The sequence below is a fragment of the Mastigoproctus giganteus genome, chromosome 4 (assembly GCF_048544385.1).
Source record: "Mastigoproctus giganteus isolate SK-2022 chromosome 4, ASM4854438v1, whole genome shotgun sequence".
NCBI classification, from domain to species: Eukaryota; Metazoa; Arthropoda; class Arachnida; order Uropygi; family Thelyphonidae; genus Mastigoproctus; species Mastigoproctus giganteus.
The window spans coordinates 96,131,754-96,149,056 of NC_143578.1; the positions used below are offsets into that span (position 1 = coordinate 96,131,754).

General features: G+C 34.6%; 1 protein-coding gene across 4 annotated transcripts in view; it reads right to left on the reverse strand.

Annotated features, from left to right (window-relative positions):
* LOC150086925 (receptor-type tyrosine-protein phosphatase S-like) overlaps positions 1-17,303 on the reverse strand; it is a 1,004,071-nt gene that overhangs the window by 638,380 nt on the left and 348,388 nt on the right. For all 4 annotated transcript variants that reach the window (XM_090372826.1, XM_090372825.1, XM_090372828.1 and 1 more), the window contains 2 exons: positions 15,348-15,579; positions 3,793-4,034 (listed from right to left, as the gene is read on the reverse strand). In XM_090372826.1, coding sequence (XP_090228952.1) covers positions 3,793-4,034; positions 15,348-15,579 — 474 coding nt within the window. The remainder of the gene's footprint in view (positions 1-3,792; positions 4,035-15,347; positions 15,580-17,303) is intronic.

The following is a 17,303-nucleotide window of genomic DNA, read 5'->3' on the forward strand; positions in this document are numbered from 1 at the left end:
CTGCTGTAGAAAACAATCATCCAATAAATCCACAAAAGCCTTGCTAGTGTGTGAGTGACCAACCCACAAATTCCAGTTAATATCTGGGAAATTAAAATCCCCCATTATAAGACACCGAATTACTGGCCCACTCTATTTCTCTGTACAACTGCTCATTATACTCATCAGATTCATTTGGCCTATAACACACACCTACTCTCATTTTTCCTTTCCCAGTGCTTATGTCACACCAAACAGACTCAACATTGCATTGTCCAACCAACATCAATTGGATGCACTTCCCTAGATTTTATGTGTTTTTTAACTAAGAGCATAATTGCCCCTAGCAGACATACCCTGGTCCTGTTCCATCTATCCTTTCTGCACAACATGTTCCCCGTTTCCCTGACAATAGAGTCACCTACAACAACTAGTTCCTTTTAGAACAGCACATTCTGCCTTGGGGTTTGCCGCTGTTTTGCTTGATGTTCAAGTGCAAGCTCTGGTGGGTGCCTCCGTAGCCAAGTGGGCAGGAGCAGAAGTGCGTAGCACATGCTTCTTGATTAGACCGGGGTTCAAGCCCGTGACCAACAAATACAGAGGATGCGGAAAGGTCAGGAAATGACCACTGCATAGCTCCAGAGCAATATGGCCTTAGTTGCTAAATGCTCCTAAAAACCAAATAACAACAACCACAACAACAGCAAGCTCTGGCATTGATGTGGGCAGCTGAGAGCTTGATGGGAACCTCAATTTAAATCCTTCGAGGGCACCCACCCTGTCCTTCGAGCTCTCATATAAGCCCATAACAATGCCGAGTTATATTGTGTCTTTAATTATATATTGTATATTGCGTCTTTTATTGTGTCTTTTATTGTGTGCTATTGCCAAGGGGAATTGTGTCTGTGTGTGTGCGCACACGCACACACAAAGACACAATTCCCCTTGGCAATAGCACACACACAGAATTCCCCTTGGCAATATCATGTCCCATTCCTGATTGCTCCACAAACATCAAACAAGCAGTGCATTTCAATAGACTGTGATTCAGAGGACAGCTGCCCCTCTCAGCTCTCCCCTGAGCCACAGTACCTCCATTAGTTTGAGCCTTTTGCTTTGCTGCTCTGGTCTGAGTCAAGTTCAATAAAATTCCAATACAAAATATAACCCTAAACTTATATCCAAATGCAGTTATATTAATAGAATAGGAGGATTTACAACAATCACCTAGATTTTTGTGTAAGGAATTGACAAATGTAGAATATAAAAAATTTAGAAGAATAATAGTTTATTACCAGTTCATTCAGAAGGGGGTAAATAAGAAAATACTAGACAAAATTTGTAAAAAGTTGAAGATATTTGAAAAATATTCAAATAAGTATTTTACTACTACCGAAGAATACTTATGGGATTTACATAGATAATCAAAAGGCCAAATTATGTAAATTAGAACAGAAATATTAACCAAAGTTCAATATTTACTAAGATATGCATTGCATAAATGAAAGTAAGACCAAATTGAAAAGTCACAAAAAAAAAAAAAAAAAAAAGAAGCTTGCTTCTTTTCATTCAGCTCAGAGAAATGTTTAGATACCTGATGAACTTTATCTGGGTTCACGCCTTTGATTAAAACCCACATATTATTTTATTAATGTTTTCTTCCAATCACATAGCTCCCTGAGCTGCAATTTCCTCCAACTGCATCTATCTTGTGCTCTACAAGTGGCATCACAAACTGTTATGCCCAGAAGGTCACTGATCCCATCCTTCCAACTAGTTGCAGGTCTTCCTCTTCCCCTCGATTTTTCCTTCCATTATATTCTTCAACAAAAAGTTACCCCTCCTTGCTATGTGTCCAAAAAATTTGAGTTTTATTCTGTTGATGCTATGAAGAAGAATTTTAGGCCTGCCAATTTTATTCAATGCCCACTCATTTGTTCTTCAATCAAGGTAAGAAATACACAGTATTCTCCTGTAATTGAGGCATTTGAAATGTGTCTTCACCACATTTCAAATGCCTCAATTTTCTTCCTGCCATTTCTTTTCAGATTCCATCCTTCATATCCACATGGCAACTGGAAAAATTATTGAATCAATGATTCTCAGTTTTGATCTTGAGTTTTGATCTTGATCTCTCCATAATTTTATCAGAGATTAGTGACAAAAGTTTTAGCAATCGCCTGTCTTCTCTTTACATCATTTGAGCAGTCAACATTTTTATTTATTCTTGATCCTAAGTAATCAAATTCATCAACTTCTTCAATATCTCGCCATTAACTTTCACTTTGTTGTAACTGAGATTATCACCAATCACCACATTTTTAGTTTTACTCACATTTGGAAACATTCCTTTTTTCTTACTTGCTTCACATACTCTCCTCAGGGTTTCTTTTAGATGATCCTTGGAATTGCAAATTAACATAGTATCATCTGCATAACAAAAGTTGTTTATCTTAAGTCCTCCAATTTTGATGCCAGTCTTAAGGCCTCCAATTTTGATGCCTTCCAAAGCTTCAAACATGATATCTTTGGCATAAAGATTAAAAAGGTGAGGTGACAAAATGCCACCATGCCTGACACCTTTACTGATTTTGAAAAGGTCTGTGTTTTCCATGTTAGTTCTTAAACTTCCTTCCTGTTCCTGGTATAGTAGATAAATCGGCTGAATTATGTGGATTATGAATCACATATTAGTCATAATTTCCCATAGTTTCTCTTTTTTTTTTTTTTTTTTTTTTTTTGATTTGGTAGTTGTTGGCGCATCGGCTTCTGTGGCCATATTGCACCTCCCAAGGTTTTTGCAGTACTTTGATCCAAGCCCGAGGCGGGAACCGAACCCGCGACCTTTGGGTTGCCGGGCAGGTACTTTACCCACTCGGCTAGCCCAGTCGGCTTAGTTTCTCAAGTTGAACACAATCAAATGCTTTTGAATAATCTATAAAACACAAAACAACTAGAACTTTGAATTCTTTGCATTTTTCAACAATCAACTAGACTTATGATCTGATCCTTGGTTCCTCTGCCCTTTCTGAAACCTGCTTGCTCTTCTGACATTTCTTCTTAAAGTTCTCTGGTAATTCTGTTTAGTACGATTTTAAGAAGAATTTTGCTAGCATGAGAAATTAGGCTAATAGTCCTGTAATTTGAACAAACTTTCAGATCTCCATTTTTTTGGTAAGGGAATAAAAATTGATTTCTTCCAATCTGATGGCCACTGTCCTGTTTCCCAAATCTTTACAATCATTTTATAAAAAAAACTCAGTGCCCTTTACACCTGTAGCTTTAATTAATTCTGCTGGCATTTCATTAATTCGAGGTGACTTGCCACATGTCAGTTCTCTGATGGCTTTTTCAACTTCTTTCTTCAGTGGAACTGGTTTGTGATCACACTCTTTAAAACGGGGTGATAGATCATTAGTGTCAGCAGGTGCTATGAAGAGCTGCTCACAGTATTCTTTCCATCTTCCTTTAATTGTGTTCTCCTCTGATAAAATTTCGCCCTTGGAGTCCTTAATTACATTAAGATGGATGGAACTTTTGTCTTAAAGACTTAATAACATCATACATCTTCTTAGTGTCATCTCATTTGTTGTAATATTTAATTTTTTTGCACTTTCGATTAATATAATCCTGTTTGTTTGTCCTGACTTATTAAAGTAAAAAAGTAAAATAAAGTAAAAAAAAGTAAAAATAATAATAATGAATACAAATAATGTAGCAGGAGTAGTAACATTACTCATCTCATCAGGAAGATCACCTCCTTGATTAAAGACCCACATATATTATTAATGTAAAACAGTAAAAACTAAATACCTGTGTAACATTAGCAGGAGTAGTAACATTGTTCATCTCATCAGGAAGATCACTACAATATTCTTTCCATCTTCCTTTAATTGTGTTCTCCTCTGATAAAATTTCGCCGCTTTGAACATGATTATAAGAAATAACATAACCCCTAATAGTGCCATGTTTCACCAAAGGTTCCTTCCATGTAACTAGTATTTTTTCAGGACTCATCAAGTGTTGAAAGCTCAGTAACTGCACTGTTCCAGGAACTAAAAAATAATAATAATGAATACAAATAATGTAGCTGAATGCTATTTAATAAAAGGTTAAAAAATAATTATTGGTGTGTTAATTTAAAGTATTTGTTTAACTGTAAAGTGAGTATGCCCAAATGCTCAATATATAAAGTGTGACAAAAAATTTTTAATTAAAATTTTTGTGTTCCCAATGCTTATGTCACATCAAACTGACTCAACGTTGCACTGTTCATCTATGTCAACTGGATGCATTTCCTTAGATTTTATGTGTTTCTTAACTAGCCGCATAACCCTTCCTATCCTGTCTATCCTTTCTGTACACATTATATTCTCCAAATTCCAATTCTGCACCCCTTACATCTGAGTGGCACCACATCTCTGATATCCCAACAATATCTGCCATTGATGCCTTGATCAGCACTTCAAATTCATCAAATTTATTTACTATGCTCCAAGCATTAGTATACATGCAAGTATACAATGCACCTGTTCTTACTCTTAGTTACTCTAACACAGCCCAAGCATTTACTTGTTTCGTGACCCCCAATAGTTTCTGAAATCCCCAGCAACTGGCTTTCCAGGCTGCTGCTCATTCCAATAGAAGCAGTGGAATCATTTCCACCTCTGCCTGCGGCTACTGTTAACCGATTACCCGGTGAAACCTCCCAAGCTAGCAGTTTTCCAACTCACCTAACGTTGCCTTGATAGCATCAGCAAATATTCTTGCACCCCTTCTATTGAAGTGTATTCCATCCCTGTAGAAGCAGTCTCTCTCTTGTTAACAAGTACAGACTGCACTGAGGAAAATTCTACCCAATGAGCCCTGCACAATCTCTCTAGGGCTGAATTGATCAACAAGGCTCTCATCATATACTCCCTCCTATCGTGTCTGGGCAGGATTGCAGACACTTTCAAATTTAACCCTTATTTTTTAACTTGCAACTTTTTTTCAGCACTGACCTGTACTTGTTTAGTAAATCCGCAGATCTCCTACACTTAATGTAATTAGTGACAATGTGTACAATGATATCACCTTTTGTGCCCTTAAAAGATGATATCTGCTCTACAACATTAAGAACTTTTGCCCCTGGCAGACATACCGTGATCCTATTACACTTATCCTTTTTGCACAATATATTTCCTGTTTCCCTGACAATTAAGTCACCAACAATAACTAGTTCCTGTGGGACCAGTGAATTCTGCCCTGAAGGTTGCCACTGTGTTTCCTGGTGCATAAGAAAGTGCTCTGGTGTTCAGTTGGGCAGCTGAGAACTTGATAGGCCCCCATTTTAATTCCTTTGAGGGCATCCACCAGACTCTTCAAGCTCTCATAGATGCCTATCAGAATGCTGAGTTGATACCTAATTTCTTCACATTCTCTGCACCTAGCACACACAAAGACATCCTCCATGGCTAGATTGTTCCTGTTTGAGAGAGAGAGAGAGAGAGAGAGAGAGCTCCGCAAACAAGTTGCATTTTGCACATTTTTTTAGACTGTGATGCATTGGAGAATCGTCCCCTATGGTTAGGTTAGGTTAGGTTAGGTTATGTTAGGTTCACTCCTGCGAACCACAGCACTTTCGCTACTTTCCCCAAGTAGCTTTGCTGCTCTGGTCTGGGGTATGATTTCTGTTTAAATAAAATTTAATTAACAATAAAAATTAAAAGGATTTATAAATTTAATTGATTAATTACCAATACTATACTATACTATGCTAACAGATTCCTACTACTGCAGTGCTACATATTATGCTAACTAGTTTTACGTTATGCCTTAAGTTATCAAGTTAGAGATATATGTAATGCTGTTCTGTATCGATACTACACAATGGATGCAAGTTTCGAACGGTACAAGTTTTACCGATACTAAGTAATAACCTACAAAATCTCTATCTAATATCAAAATAAATTAAGTATCATAACTAGGAATATAAAGCTACTTCTAGAAAATAAATTAATATGCCAATTTAGTCAATAAAATGGTAAAAATTAAAGAAAAACTTCTCTATTAGCTGGAGTTATAAAAACTTTGCCACATTAATCACCCTCAGGAATCAGTAGGGGGGCCACTTCTGTTTTAACTTCCCTTGAACTCTCTCATCAATGTCATTAAGGAAGATAAGAAACAGAATTGGCTCCAACACTGATGCCTGAGGGAATTCATTGCTACAGTTCTTCAAATAGGCCTCTGGGGTTGGGTATACTCATACTGTGATTTTTTTTTTTTTTTAGTGTTTTCCACCAACCATGGAATAAAACGAAAGAAGAAACCAAAATTTTTTAAAATATTTAATATTTACAATAAATTATTTACAAACAATATTACTAATAGTAATTTTAAAATAAATTAAAACAACTGTGATATACAGGATAATAATAAAATGCCGAATTTAAAATGCAATAAAATATACTGGTTAAAATCGCTAAAATACTAACTGAAGCTTTCAAAGGCTTCTGCCTTCTTTCTCAACAGTCTGTTGAGAAAGACTGTTGAGAAAGAAGGCAGAAGCCTTTGAAAGCTTCAGTTAGTATTTTAGCGATTTTAACCAGTATATTTTATTGCATTTTAAATTCGGCATTTTATTATTATCCTGTATATCACAGTTGTTTTAATTTATTTTAAAATTACTATTAGTAATATTGTTTGTAAATAATTTATTGTAAATATTAAATATTTTAAAAAATTTTGGTTTCTTCTTTCGTTTTATTCCATGGTTGGTGGAAAACACTAAAAAAAAAAATCACAGTATTCATTGCTACATTGGTCCACCCTGTGGTATGTCCATTCGTGACTACTCTCTATCTCCTCTCTTTTAGTAAACCCTTGATCCATAAAAGGATCTTGCCATTAATCCCAATTTGATATGTTCCAGTTTATGTAATAGCCTTTCATGGGAAATCATCCTAAGTTTTACTGAAGTCAAGGTAAATAATATAAAATTTGTTTCTTGTATCCAACTGTTTCATGACTCTGTCATAATAATTAACTAAATTGTTCAGGCAAGGTTTCCCCTTTCACAAATCAATGATGTAAACCATTAAGAATATCATTCCTACTGAGATGGTCTTGTATCATATACTTAATCAGGGACTCCATGATCTTAATTACCACTCGAGCCAAACTCATAAGTTTTTTTTTTTTTTTTTTTTTTTTTGTCCATTACATCTTTTGCACCTCCTTTGGGGATTGGGGGAAGACGTTAGCACTTCACCAGTCCAGGGAATCTCCCCAGAGTCATGATGATCTCATTAACATTCTCAGTGGCATGATGCACTAACATGCAGCTTTTTTCAGTATAACAGGATGTATGCCATCAACAACTGGAGCATTGATTTCACTCACTCAGCTCCACTAATTCCCCCATAAACTTTTCTCTGATTAATTGATATGTCTCTTAACTTACAGTAATATAACTGCCTGTCACTGATTCCTGTTCAAATTATCTTTTAACTGTACAGATTATTAAAAAAAGTACCATTTCAATCCATTTTCCATTTCTACTGGGCTTTCTATGACTTTTACAGTTCAATCATGTATAGGACCTATTTGATTCACTTTCTTCCTTTTTATATTCATGTACAAAAAGAACCCTTCAATTCCATTTTTAGCTCCCTATGCTAATGATTTCTCATAATCAGCTTTCACCTGCTTATCACATCAGTGGTTTTGACATGCACAAGGGGACATAAAATTAATGCTCCCTTGTGAGGGGATAACTTTAAACTAGACATCTAATAATTTTCCTTTAGTTAAAGAGTGATTGTTGGAATAAATTCCCACATACTCGGGCAGAAGCATACTCAAGTATTGAATAAATACTTGAAAGAAATAGGTAAATGAAGTGAGGGAAGGTGATATTGATTATGTTATTTTTTTAACTAAATGTAAATTAAAAAATAAAATAAAGTGTTATATTTATTTATTAATTATAATAAATAAACAAATTTATTTTATTTTATTTATTTTTATTGTTTGGCTAATGATACATGGGCTTACTTTCTTGCATGATTTTGTTAATATTAATACTAATAAATGCCACAGTTCAATATATAAAATTACAGTATAGAATTCTTTAAAAAGACTTCATTATATTATAAGTAGTGTTTTATTGAGTAAATTACATTATAGTGTAGTATAGTGTAATGAATTACAATATTTCATAAATTTTGTTTAATTTTTTAGTTGTAACTGGTTAGAATTAGTTTCAGCAAAGTTAGCATGGTTTATATATACTGGCACAATTCAGGTGCATATAATTCTACTGTGAGTCAAGATCATATTTCCAACATTGGCTATAGCATGCATTTAAAACTATCTCTAGTAGAATAACCATTCCTTTGTGTGTGTGAAATGCAAAAAGAGGAAAGAAATGAAGAAAATACTTAACATTTTCATGGAAAAGATTTTTATATCAGAGAAAATGACTTGATACCCTAGAAAGAAAGAAATCACAGAACTTGTCAGATACTCAAGGAATGACCACCACTGCCTATGCTTGTTCATCTGGCTGCAGGGGGTGTTCTTCCAATAGGAGGTTGTAATTCTAAGCAAATTCAATATGTTTTAGTGATGGTCTGCATAGTGCAGTGTTTAGTTGGGTTAGTCTGTTGTTCCTCTGGCCATTTAGGTGCCGGAAACATAGTGGGACCCTGCTTTGTCTGTCCACTGCCAGAAAATCTTGATCTTTTTTCTCACAAACAGCCTTCTGCATACACAACAGGGGTGAGCAGTCCTTTAGGCACCTCAGATTACAACTTGTTGATTATCTCTTCTCCAATAGAGCCTTTCATGGCCATTCTCAGACTCTTATTGTTTGGCACTACAAGAATGCAAAATAGCATGGTCTGAAAGATATTCTGTTCTTCTTTTCCTTGTTTGGATTACTGTTTTAAATCTTCTGATGTCAGTGTGTGCTCAGATAGTGTCATTGAAATTTTTGTTGTAGAGATGAAATCCTTTATTCCACACTCCACTTTAAAATCTTGTCCGTTATCTAAAATTTTGTTTTCCAATAAATGTACTAAGCCTGTTCTTTTTAACAATTTTGCATATTACAATTAGTTTGCATCAAAATCTCCAGATTCATTTTCTGCGTGCACTACAGCTCAAAACAACTGTAAAGCAGTTATTAATAGTCCAAACTAGATTTTAAACAAGCTAGGAGTACAACACTGCATCTTGTCCAAATGGTACTTGATCATTCTGGTCTGTAGCCAAAGCTACTGACCACAACTTTTGCCCATTTCTACTCTCACCTCTGTTAAAACCTGATGGTTCTATTGCCAACTCAGTTAAGGGTAATGCTGACCTGCCAGCATCCTACTTTTCTTCTAACCCTTGTATTGATGAACTTGGTAAACTTGGTAATCTTCTGTCAAAAGGTTGTCAGAGTAATTATGAAGAGTCTTGATGCCAAAAGCACTAGGCCCTAATGGTATTTCTCCACTTAGAACCTCAAAACCTGTGCTCCTGTTCTGTGTCTCCCTATTGCACTTTCTTATTCTACTGGTTTTTTTTTTTCCTTCTGCTTGGAAACTTGCTCATATCCAGTCAGTTCCTAAAAAGGGTTACAAATCCCTCGCATCCAATTATCATCCCACTACACTTACTTCTACTCTTTCTAAAGTAATTGAGAAATCTATTAACTGCCAATTCCTAAATTATCTAGAGAACTTCCATCTTATCAATGATTGCCAGTATGGATTTAATCAGTGTTGACCCACTGGTGATATACTTGCTTATGTTACCCAACTATAGACAAATTCAGCAGAAATGTTTGGTGAAAATCAAGCAGTTGCTCTTGATTTTGAAAGCTTTTGATTGTATCTGACATAAATAAGTAAGCTTCCATCTTATGGTTTGCCAACTGTTTCTTGTAAATAAGTATCCAGTTTTCTCTTTGACTGCTCACTGTGAGTAATTGTAAATGGCTCTCTGTCTTTTCACTTCTCCACTAATGCTGATGTTCTCCAAGGCCCAGTTCCTTCTCCCACTCTTCCCACTTGTATATTAATGACTTTCTTCCATTGGTAATCCTATCCATAATTCTGTTGATGATAGTACATTGCATTCCACCTTCTAGTTTGAGAAACCTTGTCCTGAGCAAACAGTTTCAACTTCTTTAATTATTAATTAACAATTCCTTAAATTCTAATCTCCAGTTAATTTTCCAGTGGAGAAAAAATAAAGTGATTAAACTCAGTCCTGTCTTATATCTAGCAAAAAGGATCCTTCTGCTCCTGTGCTTATCTTCGACAATACTAAGATTTTAAGACAATATCACATATCTCTATTGGGGATTACTCTGACTTCTAATCTCTCTTGGCATAAGTACATAGCAAATATCGCTTCCTCTGCATCTAAAAAACTGCATTTTCTCTTTCACTCTGTTGACATTACTTTTCTTCTAAACAGCTACTCACTAATAGCAGCTGTAGCTGTTTTCTGAAATTCTAAACAGCTATTTTAAAAATCTGTACAAATCTCAAATCTGATCTACTATGGAATATTATCCATCTGGGGTGGTGCCCCCCCATAACCTCTCTCAGACTTTTAGACTCAATTTAAAAGAGAGAAATTAGGTTAATTAATGACACCAATCTCTTACAAAGTCTCTCCATTCTTTGTCTCATAAACATTTTGTTTCTGCTGCATACCTTTTCTATTGATACTTCCATGGACACCGTTCTTCTGAATTTGCTTCTGTAATTCTTTCACTCTCTCTCTCTCTCTCTCTCTCTCTCTCTCTCTCTCTCTCTCTCTCTCTCTCTCTCTCATTCTCTCTCTTCCAAACTAGTCCTGACATGTGCCACAACCAATCAACATCCTTTTACTGTCCAACTTCAAACTCACAGAACAAACTTTTCTTCTTCCTCATTTTTAGCTTCGACTTTCATTTTTTGGAACAATCACCCTTCACATATATTTCCTAAAAATTACAATATACAGAAATTCAAGTCTAATAGCAAAAAGTATCTTCTTTCATCTTCTCAACCTTCACATTTTCTAATACATTTAGTGTTTGAGGTTTACATAAAAAAAAAAAAAAAAAAAGATTTTATTCCACACAACCACGGTTTTCCATCAACGCTATAACTAATTATAAAACTTGTCAGGGCATGACAAAAGCAGAGCGTAAAATAACAGGCAGCTCAAGGTCACTTAGTTAGCTTCCTGCTCTGTACTAACACTATGGAAGAGAAGGCCAAATTGAGTGATCTTGACTGCCTGTTGATTTTCTCTCCGCTACTCTTATAAGGGAGGAAAAAACAAAACATTGCAATCTTTGCTATTACATGCGAGAAATTAATTCAATTTCTACATAGTACGTAATTAAAAATAAAATGCCACATAAAGTGAAAAAAGATTGTCTTGTTATAATATTTATTCCTAAAGAAGAATATTTAATTTTTTCCTTATTCTTCTAAATATATATATTTTTTATTCTGAAGCACATCCATTGATATTTTGACACTGCTGTGATGACCATGTTTTGTCATTTGTTCATATTTAACAAGCTGAACTGTTGTTTATAATTTAACCACTAGTACTAGCTTTAAGTCAACATAAATATATGTATTTACAGACATAAATAAGTTCAGTGGCTAGGCCTTAATATTTATTGAAATCAGTTTCTCCAAAACTGTTCAACCCCCCCCCCCATAATTACAATTCTGTAAGCCAGTGGCTTGCAGAATTTTTTCTTTATACTGTACATTATCTTTATATATGTACATTATTTTGATTATTTAAGATTTATTTAAAATTACTGAAGCATATTGTCATTTATGTCTTTTTGTCTTCTGGCGATACATCAAAAGGATAACATTTTTGTATCTGAGAAAGACAGTAATTTTTTTCGACCTTATTTTGACAGGTTTAAATAAACAAGAGGAAAAAACTCTGGCACAGCCAACAGGATTATCTGACTGGTAAAAAGTCACATTATTAAAAAGAATATTTGTTTAGAATAGTGAAGTAACATTTTGTTATTAAGGAGTGAGATACATCCAGTGGTGTATTCGGGCTGGAACACACCAGAACGACATTCCAGTACTTTTTCTAAATGTCATAATAGAAAATCATTAAATTTATACACCTAATATTATGAAACGATGGCATAATCAAAGGGGACGGAGAAATATCTATTTTACCCATTGCTACTAAAAATATATATTAATAGTAGTCTTTAAAATGAATAGATTTCTTTAAAAATTTATTTAAAAACAAGAATATAAATTTCGCAATGAAACTTGAATGTTTCTTACTAAAGTACAATGTGTTAGATAAACAGATCCAATGAATGAGATATACTGTGATGAGTGCAAACACTGCATTTTGATTCGCCATGAGCTGAAAATTAGAACTGGTTTTTCTATGAACCATGAGTCTGAAGTCTGATTCAGTTACTGTACAGTCGATGTGGCATTATTATATAGTCTTCTGGAGAACGAGCATTCCGGTACTATTTTTTTTAACAATACACCTCTGGATACATCACAGGTATTAACAATTAAAAGTTGTGACAAACCAAGGATCACTTATACAAATATTTTTATGTAATAATCAGACTTCCCAGTCACAATTTTTTTAAACACCCAAGATAACATGAAATTGGCTTTACCAGGTGCTCATATATCCATTACAGAGTCCAAGGTAAGTCTAGATCATTACTTTACCCTTCACCAGAACTTGGTCAAGAGAAAAAATCACATGTTAATATACAAAGAGGCACTAACTTTAGCTATTTCCATGTTATACTAAACAAAATAAGAATCTGACAGTTTTGTCAAAGGCTCCTATATCATCCTTATTAAGTAACATAAATGAACATCTATTGGTAACATTTTCATTTTCATGAGACAAGGATTTAGTTATTTGGTTTTTTTAGGAGTATTAGCAACTAAGGCCATATTGCTCCGGGATATGCGGTGATCATTCCCTGACCTTTCCGCATCCTCCATATTTGGTAGTGACGGGCTCGAACCCCGGTCTAATCAAGAAGCATGTGCTACGCACTGCTGCTCCTTCCCACCTGGCTACGGAGGCGCCCATGAGACAAGGAAACAAAGCTTATACAGCACCTGCAAAAAAAAAAAAAAAAAAAAAAAAAAAAAAAACCAACTTCATTTGCCCATTCCTGGAAAAAATTTGTCCACACCTCATTAAATTTATTCAAACTGCCAAGTTGCACAGCAATAGGTGGAAGTAAATTTATTCTCACAATCAATTACTCTTTGGCTGAATACAAACGTCTGTACATCTAATCTGCAACCATCCTTTTTCAATTTAACTTACCATCCCCTTGTGTGTATTATTGGAGAAAGAGTAAAGATGACATCAGCATTTAGTTTATTTATTTCTTTTAAATTCTTGTAAAATTTGAATTACTGAAATGAAATTCATACTCGCCTGAAGATGCTTAGTTTCTGGAGTACAATCAGTATTAGCTGGAGTTTGGTGATACCCAACTGGTATGTTATTCCGGGATTAAGTTTTGCAAATTACAGTGTCTGGAGACTAGGCACCTGGGGAGTGATCTGACAGAGGTGTATAAAGCCTTGAATGGTTTGAGCATGCTCAATGCTGATGGGATTCTTCCTCTTGCTCAGAATAATTGCCTGAGAGAGCATAAATTTAAATTGAGGAAAGACAGTTGTAGGATAGATGTGTGGAAGTTTGCCTTTAGCCAGCGGGTGGTTGATTGCTGGAACAAACTTCCATATGTCATTGTAGAAGTTGATAGCTTAAACAGATTCAAGGCAGAACATTTGGAGTGAGTGAATGGGTGAAATGAGAAGGGGGTATGTTTTTTTTTTTTTTTTTTTTTTTTGGCTGATGCTATATAAGCCTCCTTTCTTGCACCATGTGCTAATGCTATTACTGCTACCCAAAAGCAGTACCTTGCATTTATTAACATTAAACCTCAGTTGCCACTTTTCTCCTGATCCATATAGTTTACCTATATCTTCTCAAAGCAGCATAAACTGATTATTGTCATTAAACACTGTGCCCACATTTGTATTATCAGCAAACTTAGACATCAAACTCAAAATGCCAACATTAATAAATATTGAAAATAGCAAGGGAGCCCAATGCTAACTCCTGTGATACACCACTCATCACAGTGCAAGGAAGCCACAGGCTTTTGCTACACTTTTTTTAACTTTCTATTTGCTTGTAGCAAAGATTAATACTCTATTCTGTACAGAAGTGTAGCAAAAGCCTGTGGCTTCCTTGCACTATATGGCTATTACCATGTTTAATAAATCTGATATTGAATTAGAGAATATTTACTTTGCTTTTCTTTCAGTTTTTAATAATCCATTAAGGGTATGCTTCTTGAAAATTTATTATAACAGCTGTTATTAAAAATAAGGTGCAGATAAAGTGTTTTTTTTTTTTTTTTTTTTTTGGTGGCTGCTGCTATAAAACTTTCCTTACTTTCATCATCTTGTCTATACTAACATTAATTCAAAACTTTTGGTGGTCTGTATGTTATTTATTTTATATTTTTATCTAGGTATTATTTCATGAAATAAAATAGCAAATTTTACATACACTCTAATGCAGTGTTTCCCAAACTGGGGTCCGTCGACCAGTTCCAGGATGTCCATGAAACATTGGTCGACCACATATATATATATATATTGGGGTCTGCAAACTTTTTTTGATTTTTGGAGGGGTCCATAGATCTCAGTAGTTTGGGAACCACTGCTCTAATGTATAGAGATAAAATTAACAATTGAACAATCTTCAGCTGTTTCATTTGATAGAGTACTTTTGTCTCACTAAAAAAACTCTGTAATAGCTTCCCGAAGCAGTGTTAGCGAATGCTAATTAAAGTCATGCTGTGATATGACTCAATGATCCACTGATAATGAAATTCTGTAAAAATTAAAAGTTTTTAAATTTCTATGCATGATTATCATTTATCCTATATGCTATGCTAAATTAATTACAAATGATAAATGAATTAATGCAAATAAACTGAAGCAATGCAAATTAAAAAAAAAAAAAAAAGAGTTAAAAATTTATGGATTAACTTCCTGAGTTACAAAGGTGAGAGCCTAACATAGGCTCTGGGGCAAACAGCCTCACTGGGCTTGTCCGCCTTATCCTGTGGAGACAGGTATGGCCAGCCATAACTTGGAATCAATTCCAGACCAAACACTGTTGACATGTGTATTTTATAACACAAGTACACAAGTGAGAAGTCGAAACACTTAATCACTATATGTTTAAAGAATAATCATCAAAAACATTTTTCCCTCCTTTAAAAATTACTAAAAAGATATATTTTTAACATTATGATAGCACTTTACCTGATTCTGATGTATGGATTATTAATTCTGCATAATACATCCCAAGTCCACGTTCAGTAACAGGGAAAAGATTTAAAATATATTCAGTATTAGGAGTAAGTGGCATTAGCTCATACATTTGTACTGCTTCAGGGATATCATCAATATATACATATAAAAGCATATTTCCTGCAAGTCGATAACGAAGCTTATATCCAGTCAGTGAACACTGCAATTCAGATAGCAGAGGGGGCTACGAAACATAAAGAATGGCAGTATTAATGGAGGTAAATTTACACACACGAGCATGCACGCACGTGCAGATGCACACACACCTAAATATTTAATACTCACACAGATATACAAAGCAAAATTTACATAAACTCTTGAATCTGGCACATTACCAAAGCTGTTAGCAATTATGCAAAGATTTGTTACATTATTAGCTAATCAAAAATCTAAACTAAAGAAACATATAATGCACCACAAAACTAATAGAACAAAGTGCACAATAAAACTAAACTAAAGAAACATATACATAGTGCATTTGTGAATATTTCTTTTTCAGTTTGCATTCTGTACTTTTTTTGTTAATGTCACATTTAACAAAAAGAATATTCCCCGAATACTGTGAACTGCTCCTTCACTTTCACAACAAATATCTTTGGATATTTATTGTGAAGTTGAGGGAATCAGTTCACACTACCCCTAATGAGGGATAAGTAGGTATAGCATCAAATGACATATGTACAGTAATACCATTTATTGGAGGTAGTATACTACAATAGTTAATACATTGTTTCTCTATTCTAGGTTTACCAATCAAAGTTTGCATCAAAAATGACAAAAGTAGCATTCAGGACTTTTAAAGATTAAATTGTTAAGATTCTTAAGCAATACATAATAAAATTAAGCTTTCTCTGAAATACCACAAATAGCTCATACAGAGCAAACTCTACCATCATAAGTTATCTTTATGGTGTACTTATTTTTGCTTGAAAATGCTGCTTATTTTAACTAACATGATACAGACGTAACCTATTGTAAAGTAAATTTTATGCAAATAACCAAATCCATACACCAGTAAATGTTCAATAAATGATGTGAGGACCAGCATCCTATGAACAGCTGAAACCTATTAGCATAAATTCAGAATCCCAATTTTTTTGCCGACCGGGCTAGCCGAGTGGGTAAAGTACCTGCCCGGCAACCCAAAGGTCGCGGGTTCGATTCCCGCCTCGGGCTTGGATCAAAGTACTGCAAAAACCTTGGGAGGTGCAATATGGCCACAGAAGCCGATGCGCCAACAACTACCAAATCAAAAAAAAAAACCAATTTTTTCAGAATATTCACATCTCTTAAATTATAATGGAGTCTAAATTTATGCTAATACATAAAAATTAGATTATTTGGCATCCACAGGATTATTTTTAATTAGTGGAAATTTATCTAAAACTACTTATGACATCAGCAAGTAACCCAGAAATTTTAGATTACTTGAAGATTATTTATTTTATAATTTGTAGAAATTACTTTATGCAATAAAAAACATAGGGCAATAGTAAAATACAGAGACAACATTAATGGTGAAATAATCTTCAGTTATTTCACAAGAAGCTGTCAATAGTTTTGAAAGCATTATTGCTTTTTTTTTCATGTCATGCACAGTAGACACATCAAAATTTTCAATTCAGCCATAATGAAAATTGGCATTAGCATTATCATTATTTGAGGCATATGATGCAAGAAAGCAAGCTTATACAGCATCAGCCAGAAAAAATCTTCCCATTTTGCCCATCCAGTCACTCCAAATGTTTGTCTGATTATTATGGCCAATGCTGTATAACCTTGCTTTCTTGCACCATATGCCTCAACTAATGATAGTCACATACTGAGGAGCAACATTCCAATTTGTCTGATTGTTTGTTATTTGGTTTTTAGGAGCATTAGCAACTAAGGCCATATTGCTCCGGGGAT